At 44.9% G+C, this 13,566-nt stretch overlaps 1 protein-coding gene across 4 annotated transcripts; it reads left to right on the top strand.

Annotated features, from left to right (window-relative positions):
* Positions 1–1,470: 1,470 nt before the first annotated feature.
* On the top strand, positions 1,471–13,161 carry SLC26A2 (solute carrier family 26 member 2). Of its 4 annotated transcripts, none has more exons than XM_069773007.1 (3): positions 1,471–1,740; positions 8,066–8,719; positions 11,070–13,161. In XM_069773007.1, exons 2-3 carry the CDS (start codon positions 8,078–8,080, stop codon positions 12,573–12,575), a joined length of 2,148 nt encoding a protein of 715 aa, XP_069629108.1. In that variant the 5' UTR covers positions 1,471–1,740; positions 8,066–8,077; the 3' UTR covers positions 12,576–13,161. The 4 variants fall into 4 exon arrangements, with proteins under 4 accessions (XP_069629108.1, XP_069629110.1, XP_069629109.1 ...); XM_069773009.1 differs by lacking the exon at positions 1,471–1,740 and adding an exon at positions 2,064–2,849; XM_069773008.1 differs by lacking the exon at positions 1,471–1,740 and adding an exon at positions 2,064–2,882.
* Positions 13,162–13,566: the final 405 nt, after the last annotated feature.

Below are 13,566 nucleotides of genomic sequence, written 5' to 3'. Positions count from 1 at the left end.
AGCGGGATGGGCAGATGGCACATGCCAGCGTTTGTATGTCAGCGAGCCCCAGCTCACCGTTCCTTGGCAGGAGGTTCTGGAGTGTGAGGAGCCCAGAGGCACATTCTCCAAGGCCAAAGGTTCCCTTAGCCCTGTACAGAAATACATTAACCATAAAACTTAATATACCTCGAGAAGAGGAAAGCAGCTGGAAGTTGAATGATTTACTTATCTTAAATATTTACTTGGATTTTTTCCCCCTACTTTTTAGAAAACCAGTGTACAGTAAAAAGAAAAAAAACACCCTAATAATAGCAGTGATTCAGAAAAAAATTAATGCTTGCGATTTTTTTTAATATCATGTTCTTTATTTGCACTCCAAGAAGATACTGCTTGGTTTTCTTGTTAAGTTTCTGCAGAGTTCCCACACAAAAGGCTCCTCTTAATGCTTTTGTCACAGATGTCACTCCTCACAAGGATTTGCTCTGGTAGTCTTGGAGTCACCACATACTTCAAACTCAATTAAAACTCCTGTGGAAGTCCCTAAGAGGATTGGGAAGTCAGAGCCACTGATGCTTTTGACGGTGGGTAGCCAGGGGAGAGGGAGAGAGCTCCTTTATTTCCTTTGCAACCTGCCTGTTCTAGTTACCATGACATCTAGTTAAACCCTTGTGGAGAGGGTAAATGTTTACTATTGGAAATATTCCGTATTTCTACAGCAAGATTTACAGCATTTGCCTAACACCAAAAGACGTGAGCATGGATTCTGCAGGCTTGAAGCTGGTCTTGCTTTCTCTGATCATGTATTGATGGGCTTTTTGGCAGCTCGAGGTTCCACCCGAAATGCAAATACTAAGCAGTGTTTGATTTCAGAGAATGTCTGCTTTTCTGTGCAAATGGCAAAGGAAAGGCGGACGAGGCTGGGTATGGCCCCTCCGACCTTGAACCTCCAGTCCAGAGATAAAAAAAGAGTACTGAAGAAAAACCTGCTATTTTTCAATACTGACATCGTCAAAGATCCTCTGTCCTTCCCACTTGGAAGCACCTCCCAAACAGATCTGGACACCAGAGCAAACAAGACTGAGGGATTTTAAAAGACTATTTTTCAGGAATCCTAGTGGTACCCCAAAGCAAAACGAGGCCATTTTCTGTCAGAAATTGTTACGGCTTCCCTATCTGTGACACGGGTGTAAAGTTAAGGTCTCTTCACCTCAAGTTACCAAAACGTAGTTAATCTTTCAAGCGTGAGTGTGACTTAATTAACAGAAACGCGGACTCTTCACTAGAGTTCCTCTGGTTTGTTTGTTTCAGGGTGGTGGCTTTTCTGGGGTAAGGAGCAGAATCGGCGGGTCGCGCTCCGCACCAGGCTTTTTCAGGCCGCTCGTAATTCAGAACACGCTTGGAATTAACTGGAAAGTAAAAACTGAAGCGGGTGTGTGCGCGTGTGTGCCTGGTGCGGGCGGCCCGTTAGGCCAGGCCTTGCCTGCCGAGGCCTCTCAGGCGGCCCGGCCCGGCCCTCCCCTCCCCGATCGGCGACGGGCGGGCTCCGCGCTGCGCCGAGGGGCGCGGCGGGGGCGGCTCTGCCCTCCCCTCCCCTGCCCGCCGCTCCCGGCCCCCTCGCGGGGTAGGCGGGCGGGGGCGAGGAGCAGGACCGGGCCGGCGCTGCCGAGCAGCCGGGAGCCGCTGCGGCCGACCGGTCGGTCTGTCGGTGGGTCCCGCCCGCCCGGCCGAGGTCTGCCCGGAGCCGCCGGCGGCCCCGCGGTGAGTGGGCGCCTCGGCGGGCGCTGCCAGCCGAGGGAGGGGAGGGCGGCGTGGGGGAACGGGCGGGCCTGGGGGGCGGGGGAAGAAGGGACGGGCAGGGCGGCGGGCAGCGGGGCGCCGGGCGGCGGTGGCGGGTTGCCGTGGGCCCGCCTCGGCGCCCCACGGGGGGTTCCTGCTCACGGCCCCGCTCCGTGGAGGGGCTCGCGAGGCGGTGCCTCAGCTTCAGGAGAGGAGAATAGAAAATGAAAGCCGGGGGGCCGGGGGGGAGTGCTCGGTGCCGGGGGGGGTGTGTGTGAAGGAAGTGGTGCTGAGATCGATAGGGTGAAACCGAGTGTTGCATTAAAAGCGTTGTACTACCCTTTCTCTATCCTGGAAACTTCATGTTGGTTGGCTTCCGAAGTGATACACGAGCGCTCAGCAAAAATCCGTGGTTTCGGGAGTACAAGTGCGTGGATTTCTTCTTGCTGTGCACTCTTCTTGCAGATTTCAGTTTAAAAAAACAGAACAATTTTTTGAGCCCTCCCTTCTGCAGTGCAAGCCCTGCGCTTAGCTTTCCGCTCAGAGGCGGACAGGTCTCTTGCACGACCCTCTGCCCCGTACAGGCAGCCCACCGCCGCGGCTGCCCTCCGGGCTTCGAGGCCAGGCCAGCGGGCAGCGTGGCAGGGGCTGGCGGCCACTGCCCAAGGAAACGCCTTTGGGGCAGCGCTTCCTCCACCTGTCCTCACTGCCCCGGGACAGCTCGTCACCGTTCAGCCTTCGCTACCTAATGGTAAGGGCGGGAGGGGGGTCCTGACGGAGAAGTGACTCGCTGAAAATACTACTTGGCAAGCCCTCTGTGGCAAATCCGGTTCGGATGGAAACTGCTTGAGTGCCGTGTGAGGCCGCAGCCGGCTATCTTCAAGAGGGATCCGCTTCAGACAGGGCAGGGCAGTGTAACCGTCACACTCGGTGTGCCGCTGCTTTCTCGGGGGTAAGCCGAATTTCCTGCAAGGACTGGCTGCGAGCGGGGCTGCCGACTTCCATGGGACCTTCCCCAAAGAGGCTGGGGGCTGTGCGAGGCTGACGGGCAGCTTTGCTGCTGCTGCCGCTTGGGAGAACTGACATTTGAAGTAGGAGGAGATCAACTATTTCACGCAGGCAAGGTTTTATTGTCCGGCTTTGCAGGTTTTCCTGCTTGAGTTAATGGCTGGTGATTATTGTGCCGACAGTAATGTAGCTTTGTTCCAAAATCTGTTGCTTAAATGTGGTATGTGGTTTTATGGGTCTTAGTAAGATTTCAGTATTCATATGATTTTAAGTCTCCTGTTGAAATAAAAGTTCGTAGCTTGAATGTCTTATTGGAGGGTGTTAAGGATTTTGTCAGAAATCTGAATTTTCTTCCAAGGTACATGCAGCGCTGTTCCAGTGCCTATCTCGTTGTTATCATGGCAGTATTGAATTTCCTTGTTGCTCCACAATAGTTAAGAGATTATTTGGAAACGGCTGTTGTCCAGCAAGAGTAAGGACAAAGATATAGTTATCAAAATGTTGTGATACGCTTTCCTTTTTTACGCTTAGGGTGAGATTTTCCAAGGACCCAGAGGTAGTAGTCTACCTCCGATTCAGTTCACGTGGAACTTGGATTTCTGATTCACCTGCTTCTCCTTTACATCTCTTCAGAAATTGTTCATGTCTCTTTAGGTTATGTGTTTATGCATTAGTTTTTAAGTGCATGCATTTAAGTGCATGCAACTTCTCATGTCTAGCAAGTGGGTACATGAGGGTGGGTAGTGATCACATACAGTGACGACTTGTGCACCTGAAATGTAGAAAAATAGTCTGGAAAACTGAGATCGGTGTTATAGAAAGAACACTTTTGATTTAGTTTCTACTCTTAAATGCACACGTCTTATGTTTAAGCTTGTAAATATGTTATTTCAGCAGGTGAGTAAGCTTCACAATCCATTATTCTCATACTGTCAAGGTGACTGTGATCTGCGACAAAGAAATGAAGTCCGAGCCAGCAAGGCCCTGTGCTGCAGGTAGTGTTTCCCCAAAGAGAGACGCTAGACAGGTGATAGCTCACCTCTGCCATGTCATGGGATCAGTCAGAAAGGCCCAGATGGGATCCAGAAAAACAGTCTGTAACAAGAATGCAGTACCTCCCCATATCTTTATTTTATGGCAGTCACTTGATAACAGAGATACTGGAAATTTCCTCAGTTCTGTGTTGTAGTCTTTTTCTTTGTATCTTAAGTAAAGCTTTGTGGCAGGTGGACTCCCCCTGAAGATCTTCCTCAGGCCAAAAGGAGCTCGTAAAAGTGAATTCTAGGCAGACAAATTAGTTGTACGTAAATAGCAGCTTTCAAAATAAAAAGCACAGTAGCTCCTTTTCCAAGTTAAATATACAGAATATCGTTCAGTATACTGAACCAAAGGCTGTTTCCATTTTTATTTTTTTTTAAGAACAAAATCCAGTTTTACTAAGTAAGCTTGGGCTAAACAGTTACACAAATAATACAGAGCAACGCTTTCAGGCAGAAAAGGGTGAAACGTGTTGCAATTTTTGTCATTTCCTAGTGTCCTGACCTGGCAAGAGGCAGTGACTGTGTGATGAAAGGCCCTTTTCATGCCACGTAGTGAAAGCTGTCATGCAGGTCAACACAAAGATCCAGTATATGCTCAGAGTTTAGTAGCCAAAGAGATTTTTACTTAGAACAGTTCTCCACTGTCTAGACACGACCAAAAAAACCCAGTATCTTCTACTATGCAGATGCGTGACGGCACTGCACAGAAGAACTAAACTGAACTATCTGGGTTTTGTGTCGGAGTTCCTTGGAATGTTAAGAAAAACTCCCAGGTTTGAGTGAGCTGTCTACAAGTCCTGGATGAGGGAGAGAGGAATCAGAAGGGTTTTCATTACTAAAATCTTTGCTAAAATCTCAGAAAACAGACTCATTCAAGTAATTTGCTACACATAAAAAGTAGTCTGGGGTGAATTTTTCCCTCAGCTTTTACAGTATTGATTTGTAACTCTGTGCTTGTGAAATCAATAAAGCTGCTCAAGCAAATACAACTACAGAATGTGCTTATGCAGAGTACTGCAGACACATGCTTTTGTACACTATATTCATTTCATTCTCAGTGTATAGTATTTGCCTTTTTTTTTTTTTTTTTTTTTTTTGGTAAGTGCTATAAATAATCCCTGAGCGGACTTTGCAATACTGTACATGTGGCTGAGATTTGATATCTGGAAGGTGGTGATGGATTCACCTCCAAGCATGATCACTATGTGATCTTGAGTATGTCATTTCTTGTAGTGCATGTTTCCTCATTGTAAAGATCCTCATTCTTCATACGGCTCTTCTGAGCCTATAATTATTCTAACACACATTAAAGATACTGAATTGGAAGGCATTAGCCAAGGGAAGCTTGTCACTGTAAGATGTATATAGGTATGTGATACAGTAATACTGTATGGCCAGGAAGCTGTCAGATAGAAGTTTGGAATAATCAAGAAGGCAGGTAGCCAAAACTGAAGCTTTCTTCTCTTACCTTCTATTGTACTAGGTGATTAACTTGTCTAACAAGAACAAATATAGAGACAAAAAAATAAATTTGAAAATTTAGCCCTAAAAATGTGTATGTATTAGAGTTCTGGGTGCACTCATCTTTGTATCCAGAATTCTCAGTTCTCCAAGCTATAAGGGCCAGGACGAAAAGAAGGACATAGATACCAGAAATAGGACTTGAGTTCAAATTACGGAATTTTTCACTTAGGTCTCACTTAACCTAGCAGTGCATTAAAGCTTCATTTTTCCTTTTTTTGGAGTGTGACTTTCCCAAAGCAGCACTTCTACCTGTGCTCAGAGCAGCATCCACCAAGAGGCATGTTGCCCCCCTGTTGTGCTTAGAGCTCTATTTTCATCTTGCTGGTTTGCAGACCATCCTGCAGACCCCATGCGTGAATTAGGCATAGAGTTGGAGGTATGGGAGTATGGAACAGGGCAGGAGCTGCAGAAAAGCATTGATGCATTGCTAGAAATATCTGGTAGGTGTGGAGAACGAGAGGTAGGTATTAATAAAGTATCTCGCCCAGAGCATGAGGCCTGGCAATGCTCTTCAGTCTGCCCCAGCATGTAACAGAGCATGAGTTGTACAGATCATGATATCATAACAGGAAGGCATACAGCCCCTATCTTATGCAGAAAATCCATCCCTGCTGATGCTATTGTGCTATTCGCAGTTTTGGAGCCAGGGAGGTCTCTGTTCGAAACATGGCTCCCTTCCAGTAGCAGTCCAGCGGCAGTCTAGCAAAGAGCTGTGTTCAGTTATTTGAAAGGATTCAGGAGCTTACCCACCAAAGAGACGCTTGCTGTCTCTGGCTCTATAGTGAATGAAGACGCCTTTTGGGAGTCCCAGCATGGAGCAGAAGATAAAATGTGAACCTATGCCTCTGGTATTTTCTGTTGGCTATCTGTCGGCATCTGTCCCATGTGTTGACTTTAGATAGCCCTCTGCACGCTGTAGCCTGGTAGCTGTAGGGAGCAGTATGCTACGGTGTGAGGTGGAAGAGTTGGATTACTTGCGTTGAATTGGTTTCTAATTGGAAGGCTCTTTTAGAAATCTCTGAATATTTTTATCTGGAAAGAGAAGCCAGTCTAAACATTAATTATTGTAGCTGCTTCTACTCTCATGTGGGTTCCTTTGATATGGTTAGGATCATTTGCTTAGGCTGTTCTAAGACAGTAGGTACTTGGGTTGGTATTGTCTTTCTAGCCAGAAGAACCAAAAGTAGTTCATCTCTGTCTGAGCTAGCAGACTGCTGGAGGCATGGCTGTGTGTAAACCATTATATAGGGCTGGTGCACAGCAGATTGGATACCTCCGTATGACAACATCAAACCTGGAATGGAGGAACAGAAATCGTATGCTCCAGCCAGCTAGACCAAGGTCTAAGAGAAGGCGTTTCCTCTGCATAGCTGTAGGATCAGTGCCTTGCAATGGTCTCACTGCAGGAGAAACGGGTGGTTTGAGCACCACGCTTAAACTCACTTCGCTCCCTTCTCCCCTCACATGTTTTTGAGAGACTTAACACTGAAGTGATAGTAGCAGTGAATGTTTTATAGCTACTTGTGAAATGATGATTAAGTGAACAAGTTTTGAGATGGACTTTTCAGGGACATCCTCAGCACTGCTAGCTCCAATACCGATTTGGTGATTAATTCAGTCATAAACATTGCATAGAACGTTAGTTTGATTGATGTTTGCCCTGCACAGAGAAGGTGTAATTAGCACATAAGGGATATGTTGTTATAGCACTCTGGGACTGCAAGGTAGTGTTTGAAAGGGAAGCCTGGGAGTTAGATTTTTCAGGGTTCTGCTGCTGTCTCTGGCCTTGACTCCACTGTAGCACCAGGCGAATGGGTTTCTGCCTGAAATCTATCAACTTCAGTGTACTAGTAGTAGCAGGTATTGTGGCTGGGTTTTCTGGAGGATTCTGGATTTTTTTCTGGAAACCGGGAGTGCTGTATGAATGCTGGCAATCACTGTTGGTATTGTGAAGTTTCATTAGGGCTTGTTTCAAGACAGGCAATATGTTTCCAGTATTAAATGTGTTTTGATACAATCAACTTGTTTTACTGTTTGTAGGCAGCCTGTACTAGAGCACACATTCTAGCAGAAGCGTTCCACCTAACTTCCATTGTGCCCTTTAACATGCTTTCCGCTTGTGTGTATTGTTTTGGTCAGATGTAATTTACTTGAAAACCGGCTTTTAAAAAGTGTGAAGAGCATTCTTTCCAGTATGTCATTGGCTGAAATAAAGCCACTGTGTAAAGATTGCATCTTCTTAGGTAACAAATCTTTACAATATTTGGTAGGTGTAATCACTGCATTTTTTTTTAAAAAGTATATATAAATGAGATTTAGACCAAGCTGTGCAATGTTAGAGATATACTAATTGTAGTTAATTTTCAGCAACTGAATTGAAGTGACTGTTGGACTGCTCTGTGTCTATCTTTGCACGGTGGAACAGGCTGCAGACAGTGATTTTGTTAAGCCTCCCAGAGGGACAGTGCTGCTGTATTCTCTTCCATTTCACAACATTGCCAGCAGCAGGTTTATTCTATGGGATGTCAGCTTCCCTCCTAGGGAAGGTGATTCCTTGCTTAACAGGGATATAATGGGGAGGCTCTTTCCAAGTTTGCTTGGCAATTGCTTTCTCTGTGCTCAACTAAGACTTTTAGCCCTTGCTTTTCATAAACATTGTATTCAGTCTATTAAAAAGTCTCATGTAGAGCATTCATTTATGGTTTAATGCAAATGGTCCTTCTTCGTGTTTCTAGGGAGTCCCTGAGATGGCAGCAATGGCAGAATTCAACAACGTCCACTCAGTGACTGAAATGCCAGAAGGAGACGATGCTAAACGCAGTTTCCATCACAGAATGTTCTTGGAACCCCAAGAGAAGAAGAGGAGCATGAAGGCTCTGATGGTTAAGCAAGCAAAGAAAACTTGCAGCTGCACTCCAGCCAAAGTTAAAGACTATGTTTTCAGTTTCTTTCCTGTCTTGCAGTGGCTTCCTAAATACAAACTAAGAGAGTACCTACTGGGAGACATAATGTCTGGTGTGATTGTGGGGGTGTTACTAGTCCCACAGTCAATTGCCTATTCTCTCTTGGCTGGGCAAGAGCCTATTTATGGCCTTTATACATCCTTTTTTGCCAGCATTATTTATTTCATATTTGGAACCTCCCGCCACATCTCAGTTGGCATCTTTGGTGTGCTTTGCCTGATGGTGGGACAAGTGGTGGATCGTGAAATACAGAGAGCTGGCTATGACTTAGAACCAGCTGCGCTCAGTGTCCTCACAGATACAGCAGCGTACGTAAACACCACCATTTTGCCTGTGAATCAGACATTGCAGAAGCTGCTCTGTGACAAAAGCTGCTATGCAATTACAGTGGGAGCCACCATGACCTTCATAGCTGGAGTTTATCAGGTAAGAGGAGGTGGGCAAACAGGTTTTCTGTGGAAATAGTTTTAATTCTTTAAGTGATTGTCCACATGAACAGCCTGCTGGGCTTGCATGTGTCCTCAATCTGCATCCCAGAGGAGTGGACACAGGGAGGACTGGAGGTCTCCAGTTACTGTGCAGTTACTGCAGTGCAAGAAATTCCTCTGTGTCCTCTCCTTTTTTAAATAAGTTTTTGTGCTTGTGTTGCTACTCTGTTGGGGACTGTAAGGACCTGCACATAGCCACCTGCTGCTCTCACACAATCTGCTCACCACCTTCCTCGCTGTGGCCTGAAGCTTTTTTTTTTTTTTTGCTGGCTTATAGCTTAGGCCTCCATTTCATTGGGCCAAAATGTGATGTGTCAGCTTTTCATTCCAGACTTCAGGCATTTGCCTTTTCTTTTATCAAAAAATAATCTGGACAGTAGAAGTATCTCCAGTTTCTTTTTATTTATCACTGTGCTTGTAAAACTTCGCTGTTTGCCCATTCAAAGCCAAAACAATGCCATTGTATGAGAAGGATACTAGTGAGATGATAAAATATATTTGAAATAAAACTTTGAATTATTACCATATTAAAATATATTACTTGACAATATTTTACCACTCTGTCTCTAATTACTTCCTAGAATTAACTGCTCGCTGAAATTAAAGCAGGTATCTTTGTTTTTAGTGTCATGCATTAACCAGAATGGATTTAGTTTTAACAGTGCTGCAGAGCTGTGGTATTTCAGTTTGTGAGTTCACATTCATTTGTTCTTACAGTGACCTCCAGGGTGATAGCTAATCAGACTGTATAGGAGAGGAAAGGGAAACATACCTGTGATACTCTAAAACACTGTTTTTAGGCACAACCTGGGACGACTTCTTGTACTGGAAGTCAGTGTTGAGTAATTTCAGAAATATTCTGGGACTCTGAGGTACACTGGATTTTGTGCTTCACTGTAGCATGGATGCAGTTTTGGAGTTGTGAATTGTTCTTAATATTCTTTGCAAGTACAAGTACAATTAAGTTAATTTATATGAAGAAGTCAGATTACTTTATCTTAAGTCCCTCTGAATGTTAGGCATATTTTACTTGCTGTCTCTCTGCCTGCTAACCAGTAGGTCTTCACACCCTCAAATATATTTTTTTTTAATTGGAAGCTCTAACCAAAATCACATATTCTTTGTATCAGAAACTTTACAGTCAAATCACAAAAAGCAAGCCTGCTCACACTAGCTGCCTACAGCATAACTAGGTAAGACAATTATTGCTAATGTTTTACAGTTAGAAAAACCTTTAATTAACTTAATTACCAAGGCTGTGAGGGAGACTTTTTTAGAGCTTGGCTCTGAGCCCATGTCCAGTCAGTCCAGGTCCCAAACCAACCTTCTCTTCAGTAATGCTTTGTGGTTCTTATGAAGTTTCCAGGCATGATCCTAGCCTTCTTTTTTTTTTTTTTTGCCTCAATTATCTAATAGGACATACCAAATTGACACTACTTAAAGTTTTAATACCTGTGAGTTCTGGCCTGCAGTCTTCAGATAAGAGTGTCGACATCCCTGTTGGCCAGCGCAGGGAATTAAAAGGTTTCTAGCAAACTGCTGTGAGAAGGTCCATGCTCCATTTGGCATGAAGATTGACGGGGAGGAAGAGACATTTACCAGGTGCAAAAACACATGTGTAGAGTAGGTATCCATAAAACCAGTCATTTCAATGAGAGAGCACCAAGGATGTGTCCGTTCAACTAGCATGAATAAAAATGAATGACAAGGCACTTTAAAAATTTATCTCTATTTATATAATCTGCATCACAAGAGTTTGCAGCTCATATACTTTCTGAGTCAGATGCACCAAACTTTATGCAGTGCAAAGTACAGCTGTTATGACGTAAGGTGTATTTTCATTGCAGGTTGTGAGCTCCAGTATAAGACAGACAAAGACAACCAAAAAAGTTTTGGATCCCTGCAAAGTTCACAGAGATTGTAAGAACTTGAAAGAGAAATGGCAGAAGTAGCCAGTATTTCAGATGCTTTTTTTCCCAGGCTTTCTTTTTTTGCTTGCTAGGGTAACTAGAAGTTACAACTGAACCAATGAGCAAACAATAAACACAGGTTCAGAGTATGAAGACACTCCCAAAAAGCTGGCGCTCTGTTAGAAATGCATTTTGTTTAAGTGTGGTGCGCCAGGAGCAGCTGAATGCTGGAGACTCTTTTCTCCATGCTCTGACCATGCCTTGTCCTCCAGGGCTGTGCGCAGTGGTGTTTTTTATTGCATCTCCCTCCAGAGCCCCACAGTGATGACATCTGCAAGATTCGCATCCTAATCTGTTTGTGTGGTTGATTCTTTTCAGGTGGCCATGGGTTTCTTTCAAGTGGGCTTTGTCTCAGTGTACCTCTCCGATTCATTGCTGAGTGGATTTGTCACGGGTGCCTCCTTCACCATCCTAACCTCACAAGCCAAGTATCTCCTGGGCCTAGACATTCCACGGAGCAGTGGCATCGGCTCCCTCATAGCCACGTGGATAAACATTTTCAGAAACATACACAAGACCAACATCTGTGATCTCATCACCAGCTTCTTGTGCTTTCTTGTACTTATCCCAACCAAAGAGCTTAATGAATATTTTAAATCCAGGCTCAAGGCTCCAATACCAGTTGAACTAGTTGTGATTGTGGCAGCTACTCTGGCATCTCACTTTGGGAACCTGAGAGACACTTATGGCTCAAGCGTTGCTGGACACATCCCAACTGGGTTTCTGCCACCCCGCCCTCCAGACTGGAACCTAATTCCTAATGTGGCCTTGGATGCTATCCCCATAGCTATTATTGGCTTTGCCATCACTGTCTCCCTCTCAGAAATGTTTGCCAAGAAGCATGGTTACTCCGTGAGGGCCAACCAGGAAATGTATGCCATTGGCTTCTGCAACATCATTCCCTCTTTCTTCCATTGCTTCACAACAAGCGCAGCTCTTGCCAAAACTCTTGTCAAAGAGTCCACAGGCTGTAGGACACAAATGTCTGGCATGGTGACTAGTTTGGTAATCCTACTAGTCCTCCTTGTGATTGCACCTTTATTTTATTCCCTTCAGAAATGTGTCCTTGCTGTCATAACCATTGTAAACCTCAGAGGAGCCCTGCGCAAGTTCAAGGACCTGCCAAAAATGTGGCATTTGAGCAGAGTGGACACAGTGATCTGGCTAGTTACTATGGCAGCCTCAGCACTCATCAGTACTGAGATTGGTCTTTTGGTTGGTGTTTGCTTCTCTATGCTCTGCGTCATTTTCCGAACTCAGAGACCGGAGGCACCGCTGCTTGGCTGGGTGGCAGAGTCTGAGACATATGAATCCCTGTCTGCTTACAAGAACTTGCAAACCAAGCCAGGGATTGTCGTGTTCCGATTCGAAGCACCCCTCTACTACATCAACAAAGAGTGCTTTAAATCCACCCTGTACAAGCAAACTGGAGTCAACCCAGTCTGGGTGAAGGAAGCGAAGAAAAAGGCAGCAAAAAGAATGCTTAAAGAGAAAGAGGTGGATTCTAGTGGCAACCAGACCAGCATCTCCATGGATTTTGTTTCTGAACCTCTGGGGTTTCACACAATAGTGATTGACTGTTGTGCAGTACAGTTTCTGGACACAGCAGGAATACGCACGCTCAAAGAGGTCTGCAAGGACTACAGGGAGATAGATATCCAGGTGCTACTGGCCCAGTGCAATCCTTCGGTGAGGAGTTCCCTGATCCGAGGAGAATTTTTTAAGGAGGGGGAGGACCACCTTCTCTTCCACAGTGTGCACCAGGCTGTGGACTTTGCATTGGATGCACAGGGGCACAGTGGGACCAGCACTTCTAAGAACTAGCAGTGGAAAGGCTGCAAATTGGAACAAAGCCTGGGAAAAAATGGCTGTGGGTCTGTATGTCTATGCAATATATATGCACTCAGACAAAAAGAGCCAGGGTTGTTAACACACTGGTTACTGTGCAGTCTGTTTTGATGCTTTAAATTTGCCTGCCTGGGTATAGTGATTCAATAGGTGGTACTGAATGAAGGAAATTTTTTAACTTGATTATGGCCAATCTGTGAATCTAAGAGTTTTCATATGATTGTTCATCTCATTTCTCTTCTCTCTTGAACTTTCTATGTCTCAGTTCCCCTCTGAGTTTTGATTGTCAGCATTGAAGTCTTTATTGCAACCCTATCTTTATGGATCAGACAGAATTTTGAAGTAGTCTAGGCAGCCTGTCCAGCCAAATAATGAGAGGCAACTCATTTCTTGTCCCTTGTTCTGGCATTGCTTTTCCATATCACCACAGCCTTGTATTTTCTACAAATGACTGATGGGAACTGTTTGCTCTGGTCTTTACTGTGGAGTGATTGGTCGGTGATTTTGTAACGTCCCTGAATTTGAGACAGATAGATAAATAAAATCTAAACATGCATGAAAAGGTCTTAATGAATAGCTTCTAACCATCTATCACCTCCAGAGGCTTTGTCATTGTCTGCTGAGATCCTAATGCAGCCAGGCAATGGGGACATGGTTATCTCATTTCTGCACAGGCCTTTACATGCCAGGAAAGTTTGCCTCTTCAGCTTGAATTTTTCTGGAATTATTTTTATTCAGAGGTGGCTGTTTAGAAGTCTGATTCATGCTTATGGTCAGTTATTTGTTTTCCTAATGTTTAGGAGCTCTTTAGAATTGTGGACAGTAGATAGGGAAAATCTAAGGGTGGGATAGAAGTAAAGCAGAAATTGCTCTGGGGGATTCTTTCCTCTTTACACTCAACTCCTCTCTCCTGTACTCTTTCCATGCTGCCCAGGTGGAGATTTTTTGACCTGTGACCATGCACAGG

The sequence above is a fragment of the Haliaeetus albicilla genome, chromosome 27 (assembly GCF_947461875.1).
Source record: "Haliaeetus albicilla chromosome 27, bHalAlb1.1, whole genome shotgun sequence".
In the NCBI taxonomy this organism is placed as follows: domain Eukaryota; kingdom Metazoa; phylum Chordata; class Aves; order Accipitriformes; family Accipitridae; genus Haliaeetus; species Haliaeetus albicilla.
This window is presented reverse-complemented; position numbering and strand designations above follow the sequence as displayed.